The sequence below is a fragment of the Tachyglossus aculeatus genome, chromosome 1, assembly GCF_015852505.1.
Source record: "Tachyglossus aculeatus isolate mTacAcu1 chromosome 1, mTacAcu1.pri, whole genome shotgun sequence".
NCBI classification, from domain to species: Eukaryota; Metazoa; Chordata; class Mammalia; order Monotremata; family Tachyglossidae; genus Tachyglossus; species Tachyglossus aculeatus.
This window is the reverse complement of record NC_052066.1, coordinates 7,494,538-7,510,739: the sequence shown is the minus strand read 5'-3', so window position 1 is coordinate 7,510,739 and position 16,202 is coordinate 7,494,538. Positions and strand designations below refer to the sequence as shown.

Below are 16,202 nucleotides of genomic sequence, written 5' to 3'. Positions count from 1 at the left end.
AAGATCATTAATAAAAACTCATTCTTCCTAAGTTATCAGGGCTATTTTGTCTCCATTTGAGCAGCAGAATACCTAAAATTGTGCAATGGATAGTTCAGTACTGTAGTAGTAACATCAATGCTATTTATAGTTTGTCACTTGAAATCTTAATATCCAAATTCAACATTGCATTTTTATTTTTTTGGAAAAACACATTTATAAAGATCATTAATAAAAACTCATTCGTCCTAAGTTATCAGGGCTATTTTGTCTCCATTTGAGCAGCAGAATACCTAAAATTGTGCAATGGGTAGTTCAGTGCTGTAGTAGTAACATCAATGCTATTTATAGTTTGTCACTTAAAATCTTAATATCCAAATTCAACATTGCATTTTTATGTTTTGGAAAAACACATTTATAAAGATCATTAATAAAAACTCATTCGTCCTAAGTTATCAGGGCTATTTTGTCTCCATTTGAGCAGCAGAATACCTAAAATTGTGCAATGGATAGTTCAGTGCTGTAGTAGTAACATCAATGTTATTTATAGTTTGTCACTTGAAATCTTAATATCCAAATTCAACATTGCCTTTTTATGTTTTGGAGAAACACATTTATAAAGATCATTAATAAAAACTCATTCGTCCTAAGTTATCAGAGCTATTTTGTCTCCATTTGAGCAGCAGAATACCTAAAACTGTGCAATGTAGAGTTCAGTGCTGTAGTAGTCACATCAATGCTATTTATAGTTTGTCACTTGAAATCTTCATATCCAAATTCAACATTGCATTCTTATGTTTTGGAAAAACACATTTATAAAGATCATTAATAAAAACTCATTCGCCCTAAGTTATCAGGGCTATTTTGTCTCCATTTGAGCAGCAGAATACCTAAAATTGTGCAATGGATAGTTCAGTGCTGTAGTAGTAACATCAATGTTATTTATAGTTTGTCACTTGAAATCTTGATATCCAAATTCAACATTGCATTTTTATGTTTTGGAAAAACACATTTATAAAGATCATTAATAACAACTCATTCGTCCTAAGTTATCGGAGCGATTTTGTCTCCATTTCAGCAGCAGAATACCTAAAACTGTGCAGTGGATAGTTCAGTGCTCTGGTAGTAACATCAATGCTATTTATAGTTTGTCACTTGAAATCTTCATATCCAAATTCAACATTGCATTCTTATTTTTTGGAAAAACACATTTATAAAGATCATTAATAAAAACTCATTCGTCCTAAGTTATCAGAGCTATTTTGTCTCCATTTGAGCAGCAGAATACCTAAAATTGTGCAATGGATAGTTCAGTGCTGTAGTAGTAACATCAATGCTATTTATAGTTTGTCACTTGAAATCTTAATATCCAAATTCAACATTGCCTTTTTATGTTTTGGAAAAACACTATTATGAAGATCATTAATAAAAACTCATTCATCCTAAGTTATCAGAGCTATTTTATCTCCATTTGAGCAGCAGAATACCTAAACTGTGCAGTGGATAGTTCAGTGCTGTAGTAGTAACATCAATGCTATTTATAGTTTGTCACTTGAAATCTTAATATCCAAATTCAACATTGCCTTTTTATGTTTTGGAAAAAACACATTTATAAAGATCATTAATAAAAACTCATTCGTCCTAAGTTACCAGAGCTATTTTGTCTCCATTTGAGCAGCAGAATACCTAAAATTGTGCAATGGATAGTTCAGCGCTGTAGTAGTCACATCAATGCTATTTATAGTTTGTCACCTGAAATCTTAAGATCCAAATTCAACATTGCCTTTTTATGTTTTGGAAAAATACATTTATAAAGATCATTAATTCAGCAACCCAGAAAGTTGGCTTGAGTCCTGTATTTCCTGGCAAGTAGTTTGTTATCCACTTTCTCTCAGTACAGTGCTCTGCACATAGTAAGCGCTCAATAAATACGATTGATTGATTGATTGATTCTCTCTCTCTCTCTCGTGATTGCCTTTGGAAAAATATCTTTCCCCACCTTAGAAACTATTCTTTAGAAGATTCGTCCTGCCACTCGTAATGAGCTGCACTTGAAAAGGAGTGTCAGTTTAAAGATGGAATACAAAAAAACAACATAAAGGAAACCTGACGGCGATCAAATTTAGAGCCTGGAAATCAACTGTTGCCCCAATTATGACTTTCACTTGGGAGGTTTGTTCCTTTGGGTCCTGATTCATTTTCCCAATCCTCTGTTCGACTTGGAAGCAGAATACAAATTAGGATTGATTTCCTGAAGTTTTCAGACTACCGTGACATCCTGACAGGGGGAAGGAAGGCCATCCCCTTGTGGGAGGGAAGGACGAGCCTCTTCCGAACCCCAAAAGTGCCACAGAGCGCAAAGAAACCTGTATATATGTTTGTACATATTTATTACTCTATTTATTTATTCATTTTACTTGTGCATATCTATTCTATTTATTTTATTTTGTTAGTATGTTTGGTTTTGTTCTCTGTCTCCCCCTTTTAGACTGTGAGCCCAATGTTGGGTAGAGACTGTCTCTATATGTTGCCAATTTGTACTTCCCAAGCGCTTAGTACAGTGTTCTGCACATAGTAAGGGCTCAATAAATACGATTGATGATGATGATGATGATGATGACTGTCTCTATATGTTGTCAACTTGTACTTCCCAAGCGCTTAGTCCAGTGCTCTGCACACAGGAAGTGCTCAATAAATACGATTGATTGATTGACTGATTGATGACTTGAAGCAGCGTGGCTCAGTGGAAAGAGCCCGGGCTTTGGAGTCGGAGGTCATGGGTTCGAATCCTGGCTCCACCACATGCCTGTTGTGTGACCTTGGGCAAGTCACTTCACTTCTCTGAGCCTCAGTGACCTCGTCTGGAAAATGGGGATTAAGACTGGGAGCCCCACGTGGGACAACTTAATCACCTTGTATCCCCCCACCAGCGCTTAGAACAGTGCTTTGCACATAGTAAGTGCTTAACAAATGCCATTATTATTATTATTATTATTATTATTATTATTATTACTACTAACTGCTGTTAGCTGGGCTGAAATTCCCAGAGTGAAGCTTACAAGTTAATTCTCCAGGTGAGTCAGTCAGGAACTACTTAACCCTCACTAACTGCCAAGATGAAGTTAGAGGGAGGAAACTGTGATGAAAAACTGTGATGGAGAAGCAGCGTGGCTCAGTGGAAAGAGCCCGGGCTTTGGAGTCAGAGTTCATGGGTTCAAATCCCGGCTCTGCCAATTGTCAGCTGTGTGACTTTGGGCAAGTCACTTCACTTCTCTGGGCCTCAGTTCCCTCATCTGTAAAATGGGGATTAAGGCTGTGAGCCCCCCATGGGACAACCTAATCACCTTGTAAACTTCCCAGTGCTTAGAACAGTGCTTTGCACATAGTAAGCGCTTAATAAATGTCATCATCATTATTATTATTATTATTATTATGAAAAACCAAGCCCGTTCAGATTCAAGCATCTAAAAAAAATAAAATAAAAACGGGTGGCTGTGGATAGACCGGTTGCGGGGGGGGAATCTTCAGCATAATTCAACTTAAAATGCAAGAATACTGAATTCAATGATCTGGCATTTAATGTATTACTTAAACCATCTAACCAGGAGGATCATCATCATCAATCGTATTTATTGAGCGCTTACTATGTGCAGAGCACTGTACTAAGCGCTTGGGAAGTCCAAATTGGCAACATCTAGAGACGGTCCCTACCCCACAGTGGGCTCACAGGCTAAAAGGGGGAGACAGAGAACAAAACCAAGCATACTAACAAAATAAAATAAATAGAATAGATATGTACAAATAAAATAAATAAATAGAGTAAAAAATATGTACAAACATATATACATCTATACAGGTGCTGTGGGGAAGACAAGGAGGTAAGATGGGGGGGATGGAGAGGGGGATGAGGGGGAGAGGAAGGAAGGGGCTCAGTCTGGGAAGGCCGCCTGGAGGAGGTGAGCTCTCAGCAGGGCCTTATTTCTTTCCATTACAAAGCATGCTTTGTTGCCAATTTGTACTTCCCAAGTGCTTAGTACAGTGCTCTGCACACAGTAAGCGCTCAATAAATACGATTGATGATGATGCTCAACGCAGCCTCTATTTAGGCACTTGATTATTAGGGAAGGAAAACCAATCTCTGGGATCGCAGTCTGGGGAAAACAATGCAGGAGTGGGGCAAAGTGGTTTGATTATCTTTGGATGACTGCGTCCTTCTGCATTATGCCACATCAGGTTACAATCAATCAATCAATCAATCAATCAAGGTTACAAAGATGCACACAGTATGGGCAGGGTCCAAACCGGGTGCAGAACCCCTGCCTTGTACCCAAGAGATCGTATCCCCCCCCCACTTCCTAGAACAGTGCTTAGCACATAGTAAGCGCTTAACGAATACCATCATTATCATTATTATTGTCAGAACGTCCGCAGAAGGGAGTGGGAGAAGAGAGGGGCTCATTTTTTTTTATGATGGCATTTATTAAACGCTTACTATGTGCAAAGCACTGTTCGAAGCACTGGGGAGGTTACAAGGTGATCAGGTTGTCCCACGGGGGGCTCCCAGTCTTCATCCCCATTTTCCAGATGAGGGAACTGAGGCCCAGAGAAGTGAAGTGACTCGCCCAGAGTCACACAGCTGACAATTGGCAGAGTCGGGATTTGAACCCATGACCTCTGACTCCAAAGCCCGGGCTCTTTCCACTGAGCCTCCTCCAGGAGGCCTTCCCAGACTGAGCCCCTTCCTTCCTCTCCCCCTCGTCCCCCTCTCCATCCCCCCATCTTACCTCCTTCCCTTCCCCACAGCACCTGGATATATGGATATATGTTTGTACATATTTATTACTCTATTTATTTATTTATTTTATTTGGACATATCTATTCTATTTATTTTATTTTGTTAGTATGTTTGGTTTTGTTGTCTGTCTCCCCCTTTTAGACTGTGAGCCCACTGTTGGGTAGGGACTGTCTCTATATGTTGCCAATTTATACTTCCCAAGCGCTTAGTACAGTGCTCTGCACATAGTAAGCGCTCAATAAATACGATTGATGATGATGATGATGTCTCCCCCCTTTAGACTGTGAGCCCACTGTTGGGTAGGGACTCTCTCTATATGTTGCCAACTTGGACTTCCCAAGCGCTTAGTACAGTGCTCTGCACACAGTAAGTGCTCAATAAATACGATTGATTGATTGATTGATTGATTGAGCCACGATGCTTAGATGGGGGAGGCTGAGATTAGTGAGGCCCAGAGAAGTGAAATGGCTCACCCAAGGACACCCAGCAGCCAAGAAGTGGCATGATTACCACACATGTACATATTTACTATTTTATTTATCATGTTAATGATGTGTATTTAGCTTTAATTCTATTTGTTCTGACGACATAACACCTGTCCACATGTTTTGTTTTGTTGTCTGTCTCACCCTTCTAATAATAATAATAATAATAATAATTATGGCATTTATTAAGCGCTTACTATGTGCAAAGCACTGTTCTAAGCGCTGCGGGGGGATACAATGTGATCAAGTTGTCCCCCGTGGGGCTCACAGTCTTCATCCCCATTTTTACAGATGAGGGAACTGAGGCTCAGAGAAGGTAAGTGACTTGCCCAAGGTCACACAGCAGACTTGGGGTGGAGTCAGGATTCAAACCCATGACCTCTGACTCCAAATAATAGTAATAATAATAATGGCATTTGTTAAGTGCTTGCTATGTGCAGAGCACTGTTCTAAGCGCTGGGGGGGTACAAGGTGATCAAGCTGCCCCACATGGGGCTCACAATCAATCCCCATTTTACAGATGAGGGAACTGAGGCTCAGAGAAGTTAAGTGACTTGCCCAAGGTCACACAGCAGACTTGTGGTGGAGCCGGGATTCGAAGCCATGACCTCTGACTCCAAAGCCCGGCCTCTTTCCACTGAGCCCCGCTGCTTCTCTAGACTGTGAGCCCGTTGATGGGTAGGGACCGGCTCTCTATGTTGCCAACTTGGACTTCCCAAGCGCTTAGTCCAGCGCTCTGCACACAGTAAGCGCTCAATAAATACGATTGAATGAATGAATGATTAGCTACATTGCCGATTAAGCAGCGTGGCTCCGAGGAAAGAGCCCGGGCTTGGGAGTCAGAGGTCATGGCTGTTGTCCAGTAGCGGACTTGACGTGACTTCAAGGCCCTACTGAGAGCTCACCTCCTCCAGGAGGCCTTCCCAGACTGAGCCCCTTCCTTCCTCTCCCCCTCGCCCCCCTCTCCATCCCCCCATCTTACCTCCTTCCCTTCCCCACAGCACCTGTATATATGTATAGATGTTTGTACAGATTTATTACTCTATTTATTTATTCATTTATTTTATTTGTACATATCTATTCTATTTATTTTATTTTGCTAGTATGTTTGGTTTTGTTCTCTGTCTCCCCCTTTTAGACCGTGAGCCCACTGTTGGGTAGGGACTGGCCCTATATGTTGCCAATTTGTACTTCCCAAGCGCTTAGTACAGTGCTCTGCACATTAGTAAGCGCTCAATAAATACGATTGATGATGATGACTGACTCCATTTTGTGTATGCTGACAGTAACCCTCCATTTTGCGCAGGCCGTGAGAACAACTCCTTTTTTTTTGTATTTTCTGCAAGGCTCAGCAACAGATGTCTTCAAGGCCAGTAACAAGTATCTATGCAAGGCCATAGGGCAGATAACAACCTGCACAAGGCAGTGAGAACAGGGAATAATGAGAATTTATAACATCCTGTCGGTCCTAACTGGATTCCCGGAATTCCCAATCGCTCCGCTCCCATGTTGCTGTAACTCAATAAAAGACCCAGTGAGATTGGGATCGGGGCTGCTTGTCACTCGTCCCTCTCCCGGGAGGTGAACGGGCAGGGAGCCACTTTCCTTCTTTCCTGCTCTATCCGAACTCACGTCTCCGACTCATTTTTCCTATTTACTGCGTCACCCCCCTGGGTACAAGAACCCTGCATCCGATTTACACCGATTAACCTATTTTTCACCCTACTTAATCAATCAATCAATCGTATTTATTGAGCGCTTACTATGTGCAGAGCACCGTACTAAGCGCTTGTTACTTGTCGATAACAGCGGGTTCGAATCCCCACCCCGCCACTGGTCGGCTATGTGACCTTTGGGCGAGTCGCCTCACTTCTCTGGGCCTCAGTTATCTAATCTAATAATAATAATAATGTTGGCATTTGTTAATCAATCAATCAATCGTATTTATTGAGCGCTTACTATGTGCAGAGCACTGTACTAAGCGCTTGGGAAGTACAAATTGGCAACACATAGAGACAGTCCCTACCCAACAGTGGGCTCACAGTCTAAAAGGGGGAGACGGAGAACAGAACCAAACAAACCAACAAAATAAAATAAATAGGATAGAAATGTACAAGTAAAATAAATAAATAAATAAATAAATAAATAGAGTAATAAATATGTACAACCATATATACATCTATACAGGTGCTGTGGGGAAGGGAAGGAGGTAAGATGGGGGGATGCAGAGGGGGACGAGGGGGAGAGGAAGGAAGGGGCTCAGTCTGGGAAGGCCTCCTGGAGGAGGTGAGCTCTCAGCAGGGCCTTGAAGGGAGGAAGAGAGCCAGCTTGGCGGAGGGGCAGAGGGGCATTTGTTAAGCGCTTACTATGTGCAAAGCACTGTTCTAAGCGCTGGGGGGGGATACAAAGTGATCAGGTTGTCCCATGTGGGGTTCACGGTCTTAATCCCCATTTTCCAGATGAGGTCACTGAGGCTCAGAGAAGTGAAGTGACTTGCCCAAGGTCACACAGCAGACACGTGGCGGAGCCGGGATTCGAACCCATGACCTCTGACTCCAAAGCCCGGGCTCTTTCCGCTGAGCCCCGCTGCTTCTCTAATCTGTGAAATGGGGATGAAGACTGAGCCCCATGTGGGACAACCTGATTACCTTGTATCCCCCCAGCATTTAGAACAGTGCTTGGCACATAGTAAGTGCTTAACAAATTCCATCATTATTATTATTATAGTCCAGTGCTCTGTACACAGTAAGCACTCAATAAATACAACTGAATGAATGAACCCGGGACCTGGTACCGCCCCCCCTTTTTTTTTAATGGCATTTATTAAGCGCTTACTGTGTGCCAAGCACTGTTCTAAGCGCTGGGGAGGTTACAGGGTGATCAGGTTGTCCCACATGGGGCTCCCAGTCTTCATCCCCATTTTACAGATGAGGCCACTGAGGCCCAGAGAAGTGAAGTGACTTGCCCAAAGTCACACAGCTGACAAGGGGCGGAGCCGGGATTTGAACCCACGACCTCTGACTCCAAAGCCCGGGTTCTTTCCACTGAGCCACGCTGCTTCTCCCCTTGTCAGTCGTGTGACTTTAGGCAAGTCACTTCACTTCTCTGGGCCTCAGTGGCCTCATCTGTAAAATGGGGATTAAGACTGTGAGCCCCCCGTGGGGCAACCTGATCACCCTGTAACCTCCCCAGCGCTTAGAACAGTGCTTGGCACCTAGTAAGCGCTTAACAAATGCCATCATCATTATTATTATTATTGTGAACCCCACATGGGACAACCTGATGATCCTGTATCCTCCCCCTCCTCCAGTGCTTAGAACAGTGCTTGGCACGGAGTAAGCACTTAATCAATCAATCAATCGTATTTATAGAGCACTTACTGTGTGCAGAGCACTGTACTAAGCGCTTGGGAAGTACAAGTTGGCAACATCTAGAGACGGTCCCTACCCAACAGTGGGCTTACGGTATAAAAATACCATCGTTATCATTATTATTGTGAGCCCCTCTTGGGACAACCTGATGATCCTGTATCACCCCCCCCAGTGCTTAGAACAGTGCTTGGCACATAGTAAGCATTTAACAAATACCATTATTATTATTATTATTGTGAGCCCCTCATGGGACAACCTGATGATCCTGTATCCCCCACGCCAGTGCTTAGAACAGTGCTTGGCATATAGTAAGCGCTTAACAAGTACCATTATTACTATTATTATTTTTGCAAGCCTCTCATGGGACAGCGTGATGATCCTGTATCCCCCCCGCCAGCGCTTAGAACAGTGCTTGGCACATAGTAAGCGCTTAACAAATACCAACATTATTATTATTGGGAGCCCCTCATGGGACAACGTGATGATCCTGTATCCCCCTGCCAGTGCTTAGAACAGTGCTTGGCACATAGTAAGCGCTTAACAAATACCATTATTACTATTATTATTATTGTGAGCCCCTCATGGGACAACCTGGTGATCCTGTATTCCCCTGCCAGTGCTTAGAACAGTGCTTGGCACGTAGTAAGCGCTTAACAAATACCATTATTACTATTATTATTATTGTGAGCCCCTCATGGGACAACCTGATGACCTTGTATCTCCCCCAGCGTTTAGAACAGTGCTTGGCACATAGTAAGCGCTTAACCAATACCATCGTTGTTATTATTATTGTGAGCCCCTCATGGGACAATCTGATGACCTTGTATCTCCCCCCAGCGCTTAGAACAGTGCTTGGCACATAGTAAGCGCTTAACCAATACCATCGTTGTTATTATTATTGTGAGCCCCTCATGGGACAACCTGATGACCTTGTATCTCCCCCCCAGTGCTTAGAACAGTGCTTGGCACATAGTAAGCGCTTAACCAATACCATCATTATTATTATTATTGTGAGCCCCTCATGGGACAACCTGGTAATCCTGTATCCCCCCGCCAGCGCTTAGAACAGTGCTTGGCACATAGTAAGCGCTTCCCAAGCTGAGCCCCCTCCTTCCTCTCCCCCTCCTCCCCGCCTTACCTCCTTCCCCTCCCCACAGCACCTGGATATATGTTTGTACAGATTTATTACTCTATTTATTTATTTTACTTGCACTTATTTATTCTATTTATTTTATTTTGTTAATATGTTTTGTTTTGTCGTCTGTCTCCCCCTTCTAGCCTGTGAGCCCACTGTTGGGTAGGGACCGTCTCCATATGTTGCCAACTTGTACTTCCCAAACGCTTAGTACAGTGCTCAGCACACAGTAAGCGCTCAATAAATACGATTAAATGAATGAACAAATACCATCATTATTATTATTATTGTGAGCCCCTCATGGGACACCCTGATGATCCTGTATCCCCCCTGCCAGCGCTTAGAACAGTGCTTGGCACATAGTAAGCACTTAAAAAAATACCATCGTTATTATTATTATTATTGTGAGCCCCTCATGGGACAACCTGATGATCCTGTATCCCTCCCCCACCCCCCCGGCAGCGCTTAGAACAGTGCTTGATACATAGTAAGTGCTTAACAAATACCATCATTATTATTATTATTATTATTATTATTATTATTATTGTGAGCCCCTCATGGGACAACCTGATGATCCTGTATTCCCCCGCCAGCACTTAGAAAAGTGCTTGGCATATAGTAAGCGCTTAACAAATACCATTATTACTATTATTATTTTTGCGAGCCCCTCATGGGACAACCTGATGACCTGGTATCTCCCCCCAGCGCTTAGAAGAGTGCTCAACACATAGTAAGCGCTTAACAAATACCATCGTTATTATTATTATTGTGAGCCCCTCATGGGACAACCTGATGATCCTGTATCCCCCTGCCAGTGTTTAGAACAGTGCTTGGCACATAGTAAGCGCTTAACAAATACCATCGTTATTATTATTATTGCGAGCCCCTCATGGGACAACCTGATGATCCTGTATCCCCCCCGCCAGCGCTTAGAACAGTGCTTGGCACATAGTAAGCGCTTAACAAATACCATCGTTATTATTATTATTATTATTATTATTATTGTGAGCCCCTCATGGGACAGCCTGATGATCCCATATCCCCCCCGCCAGTGCTTAGAACAGTGCTTGGCACATAGTAAGCACTTAACAAATACCATTATTACTATTATTATTATTGTGAGCCCCTCATGGGACAACCTGATGATCCTGTATCCCCCCCGCCAGCGCTTAGAACAGTGCTTGGCACATAGTAAGCACTTAACAAATACCATCGTTATTATTATTATTATTATTATTATTATTATTATTATTATTATTATTATTATTGTTGTGAGCCCCTCATGGGACAGCCTGATGATCCCGTATCCCCCCCGCCAGCGCTTAGAACAGTGCTTGGCACATAGTAAGCACTTAACAAATACCATTATTACTATTATTATTATTGTGAGCCCCTCATGGGACAACCCGATGATCCTGTATCCCCCCCAGCCCTTAGAACAGTGCTTGGCACATAATAAGCACTTAAAAAATACCATAGTTATTATTATTATTGTGAGCCCCTCATGGGACAACCTGATGATCCTGTATCCCCCTGCCAGTGCTTAGAACAGTGCTTGGCACATAGTAAGCGCTTAACAAATATCATCGTTATTATTATTATTATTGTGAGCCCCTCATGGCACAACCTGATGATCCTGTATCCCCCCCGCCAGTGCTTAGAACAGTGCTTGGCACATAGTAAGTGCTTAACAAACACCATTATTATTATTATTATTATTGTGAGCCCCTCATGGGACAACCTGATGATCCTGTATTCCCCCCGCCAGTGCTTAGAACAGTGCTTGGCACATAGTAAGCACTTAACAAATACCATTATTACTATTATTATTATTGTGAGCCCCTCATGGGACAACCTGATGATCCTGTATCCCCCCCAGCCCTTAGAACAGTGCTTGGCACATAATAAGCACTTAAAAAATACCATAGTTATTATTATTATTGTGAGCCCCTCATGGGACAACCTGATGATCCTGTATCCCCCTGCCAGTGCTTAGAACAGTGCTTGGCACATAGTAAGCGCTTAACAAATATCATCGTTATTATTATTATTATTGTGAGCCCCTCATGGGACAACCTGATGATCCTGTATCCCCCCCGCCAGCGCTTAGAACAGTGCTTGGCACATAGTAAGCGCTTAACAAATACCATTATTACTATTATTATTATTGTGAGCCCCTCATGGGACAACCTGATGATCCTGTATCCCCCCCGCCAGCGCTTAGAAAAGTGCTTGGCACATAGTAAGCACTTAACAAATACCATCGTTATTATTATTATTATTATTGTGAGCCCCTCATGGGACAGCCTGATGATCCTGTATCCCACCCGCCAGCACTTAGAACAGTGCTTGGCACATAGTAAGCACTTAACAAATACCGTTATTATTATTATTGTGAGCCCCTCATGGGACAACCTGATGATCCTGTATCACATAGTAAGTGCTTAACAAACGCCATCGTTATTATTATTATTGTGAGCCCCTCATGGGACAACCTGATGATCCTGTATCCCCCTGCCAGCGCTTAGAACAGTGCTTGGCACATAGGAAGCGCTTAACAAACACCATCGTTATTATTATTATTGTGAGCCCCTCATGGGACAACCTGATGATCCTGTATCCCCCTGCCAGCGCTTAGAACAGTGCTTGGCACATAGGAAGCGCTTAACAAACACCATCGTTATTATTATTATTGTGAGCCCCTCATGGGACAACCTGATGATCCTGTATCCCCCTGCCAGTGCTTAGAACAGTGCTTGGCACATAGTGAGCGCTTAACAAATGCCATGATGATGATGATGACTGTTATGAGCCCCAGGGCTGGGCTGTGGCCTCCAGGCCTGACTGCTTGGGTTCCCCTCCCTCCCTCCATCCCTCCCTTCATCCCTCTCTCCATCCCTCCCTCCCTCCATCCGTCCCTCTGTCCCGGCCCGGTCCCATCCCCGGCCCATCACCTGTATCCCTCCTGGCAGGAGGAGGAAGAGGAGGAGGAGGAGGCGGTGGCGGCTGCAGAGCGTGGGCGCCATGTTGGCCTGGGGTTGGGGATGGGCTGGACGCCCCCGAGGACTGGCCGCTCTGACTCCGCCCCTGACGGACGGACCAAGGGCCTCGGGCGGACACACTAAGGGCCTCCGATGGACAGACTGTAGGCCTCGGATGGATCCTGGGTCTCTGACAGACTGCAGGCCTCGGATGGACCTCAGGCCTCTGGCAGGCCGCAGGCCTCTGACGGACGCCAGGCCTCGGACGGATCCCGGGTCTCTGACAAACTCCAGTCTTCTGACGGGATTCGGGGCCCCTGATGGATCCTGGGCCTCTGACAGATCCTGGGCCTCTGACGGATCCTGGGTCTCTGACAGACTGCAGGCCTCGGACGGACCCCAGGCCTCTAACGGACCTCAGGCCTCTGAGAGACCGCAGGCCTCGGACGGACCCTGGGCCTCTGACGGTCCTCAGGCCTCTGACGGACCCCAGGCTTCAGACGGATCCCGGGTCTCTGACAGACTCCAGTCTTCTGACGGGATTCCGGGCCTCTGATGGATCCTGGGCCTCTGACGGATCCTGGGTCTCTGACAGACTGCAGGCCTCGGACGGACCCCAGGCCTCTGACGGATCCTGGGTCTCTGACAGACTGCAGGTCTCAGACGGACCCCAGGCCTCTGACGGTCCTCAGGCCTCTGACAGGCTGCAGGCCTCTGACGGACCCCAGGCCTCGGACGGATCCCGGGTCTCTGACAGACTCCAGTCTTCTGACGGGATTCCGGGCCCCTGATGGATCCTGGGTCTCTGACAGACTGCAGGCCTCAGACGGATCCCAGGCCTTTAACTGACCCCAGGCTTCGGACGGATCCCGGGTCTCTGACAGACTCCAGTCTTCTGACGGGATTCCGGGCCTCTGATGGATACTGGGCCTCTGACGGATCCTGGGTCTCTGACAGACTGCAGGCCTCGGACGGACCCCAGGCCTCTGACGGACCCCGGGTCTCTGACAGACTCCAGTCTTCCGATGGGATCCCAGGCCTCTGACGGACTGCAGGCCCTGATGGACCCCGGGCCTCTAACAGATCCCGGGCCCCTGACAGATCCTGGGTCACTGACAGACTGCAGGCCTCGGACAGACCCCAGGCCTCTGATGGACCCCAGGCCTCTGATGGACCTCAGGCCTCTGATGGACCCCAGGCCTCTGATGGATCCCGGGTCTCTGACAGACTCCAGTCTTCTGATGGGATTCCGGGCCTCTGACGGACCGCAGGCCCTGACAGATTCCGGGCCTCTGACGGACCGCAGGCCCTGACAGACTCCGGGCCTCTGACAGATCCCAGGTCCCTGACCGATCCCGGGCCTCTGACAGATCCTGGGCCCCTGACCTATCCTGGGTCTCTGACAGACTGCAGGCCTCAGGCGGACCCCAGGCCTCGGACGGATCCTGGGTCTCTGACAGGCTGCAGGCCTTGGATGGACCCCAGGCCTCTGATGGACCTCAGGCCTCTCACAGACTGCAGGCCTCTGACGGACCCCAGGCCTCTGACAGACCGCGGGCCTCGGACGGACGCCAGGCCTCTGACGAATCCCGGGTCTCTGACAGACTCCAGTCTTCTGACGGGATCCCGGGCCTTTGACGGACCGCAGGCCCTGACGGACTCCGGGCCTCTGACTGATCCCGGGCCTCTGCCAGATCCCGGGCCCCTGACCGATCCTGGGTCTCTGACAGACTGCAGGCCTCGGATGGACCCCAGGCCTCTGACAGATCCCAGATCTCTGACAGACTCCAGTCTTCTGATGGGATCCCGGGCCTCTGATGGACCACAGGCCCTGACGGACTCCGGGCCTCAAACAGATCCCGGACCCCCGATGGATCCTGGGCCTCTGACGGATCCTGGGTCTCTGACAGACTGCAGGCCTCGGACGGACCCCAAGCCTCGGATGGATCCTGGGTCTCTGACAGGCTGCAGGCCTCAGACGGACTCCTGGCCTTTGGCGGATCCCGGGGTTTTGTCGGGATTCCGGGCCTCTGATGGACCGCAGGCCCTGATGGACTCCGGGCCTCTGACAGATCCCGGGACCCTGATGGATCCTGGGTCTCTAACGGACCACAGGCCCCTGACGGACCACAGGATCCTGCCGGACTCCGGGCCTCTGATAGATCCCGGGCCTCTGACGGACCCCGGGCCTCTGACGGACCACAGGCCTCCGACAGACTGCGGGCCTCTGATGGTTACGGGCCGCTGACAGACTATGGGCCTCTGATGGACCCTGGGTCTCTGACGGACCCCAGGCTCCTGACCGATCCCGGGCCTACAGACGGATCATAGGCCTCTGATGGACCGCAGGCCTCTGATGGGCCGCTGGCCTCGGATGGACTCCGGGACTCTGACAGATCCCGGGTCTCTGATGGATCCCGGGCCTACTGATGGACTCTGGGCCTCGGACGGACCCCAGGTCTCTGACGGACCCCGGGCTTTTGACGGGCCTCCGGGCCTCTGATGGACCGCAGGCACCTGACGGACTGCAGGCCTCTGACGGGCCCCAGGCCTCTGATGGATCCTGGACCTCCAACGACGGACCGTGGGCCTCCGACAGACTTCAGGCCTCTGACGGGCCGCGGGCCTCTGACAGATCCCGGGTCTCTGACGGACCCCGGGCTTCTGACGGGACTCTGGCCGCGGGCCTCGGATGGACTTTCATTCATTCATTCAATCGTATTTATTATAATAATAATAAGGATGGTATTCATTAAGCGCTTACTATGTGCAAAGCACTGTTCTAAGCGCTGGGAGGGGATACAAGGTGATGAGATTGTCCCATGTGGGACTCACGGTCTTAATCCCCATTTTACAGATGAGGTAACTGAGGCTCAGAGAAGTTAAGTGACTTGCCCAAGGTCACACAGCAGACATGTGAGAGAGCTGGGATTCGAACCCATGACCTCTGACTCCAAAGCCCGGGCTCTTTCCACTGAGCCACGCTGCTTCTCTTTACTGAATGCCTCCCCCTCTAGACTGGAAGCTCCTTGTGGGCAGGAAATGTGTTTGTTGTTCTATCGGACTCTCCCAAGCGCTTAGTACAGTGCCCTGCACACAGTTCAATAAAGTGTTCTAATCCCGGCTCTGCCAGTTGTCTGCCGTGTGACCTCAGGCAAACCACCTCACTTCTCTGGGCCTCAGTTCCCTCATCTGTAAAATGGGGGTGAAGACCGTGAGCCCCACGGGGGACAACCTGATGACCTCGTAGCTCCCCCAGCACTTAGGACAACCTGATGACCTCGTTTCTATCCCATCACAGAACAATCAATCAATCAATCAATCAATCGTATATATTGAGCGCTTACTGTGTGCGGAGCACTGTACTAAGCGCTTGGGAAGTCCAAGTTGGCAACGTATAGAGACGGTCCCTACCCAACAGTGGGCTCACAGTCTAAAAGAACAGTGATAGTAAGT

At 47.2% G+C, this 16,202-nt stretch overlaps 1 protein-coding gene across 3 annotated transcripts in view; it reads right to left on the bottom strand.

The window, feature by feature from the left end:
- The window catches only part of GLB1L (galactosidase beta 1 like), an 86,578-nt gene extending 73,657 nt beyond the window's left edge, over window positions 1-12,921 (bottom strand). Inside the window, exon 1 of one of the 3 annotated variants that reach the window (XM_038741151.1) lies at window positions 12,720-12,921. In XM_038741151.1, coding sequence (XP_038597079.1) covers window positions 12,720-12,791 — 72 coding nt within the window. In that variant the 5' untranslated portion in view covers window positions 12,792-12,921. The remainder of the gene's footprint in view (window positions 1-12,719) is intronic. The other 2 variants (XM_038741080.1, XM_038741005.1) reach the window with 2 other exon arrangements.
- Window positions 12,922-16,202: the final 3,281 nt, after the last annotated feature.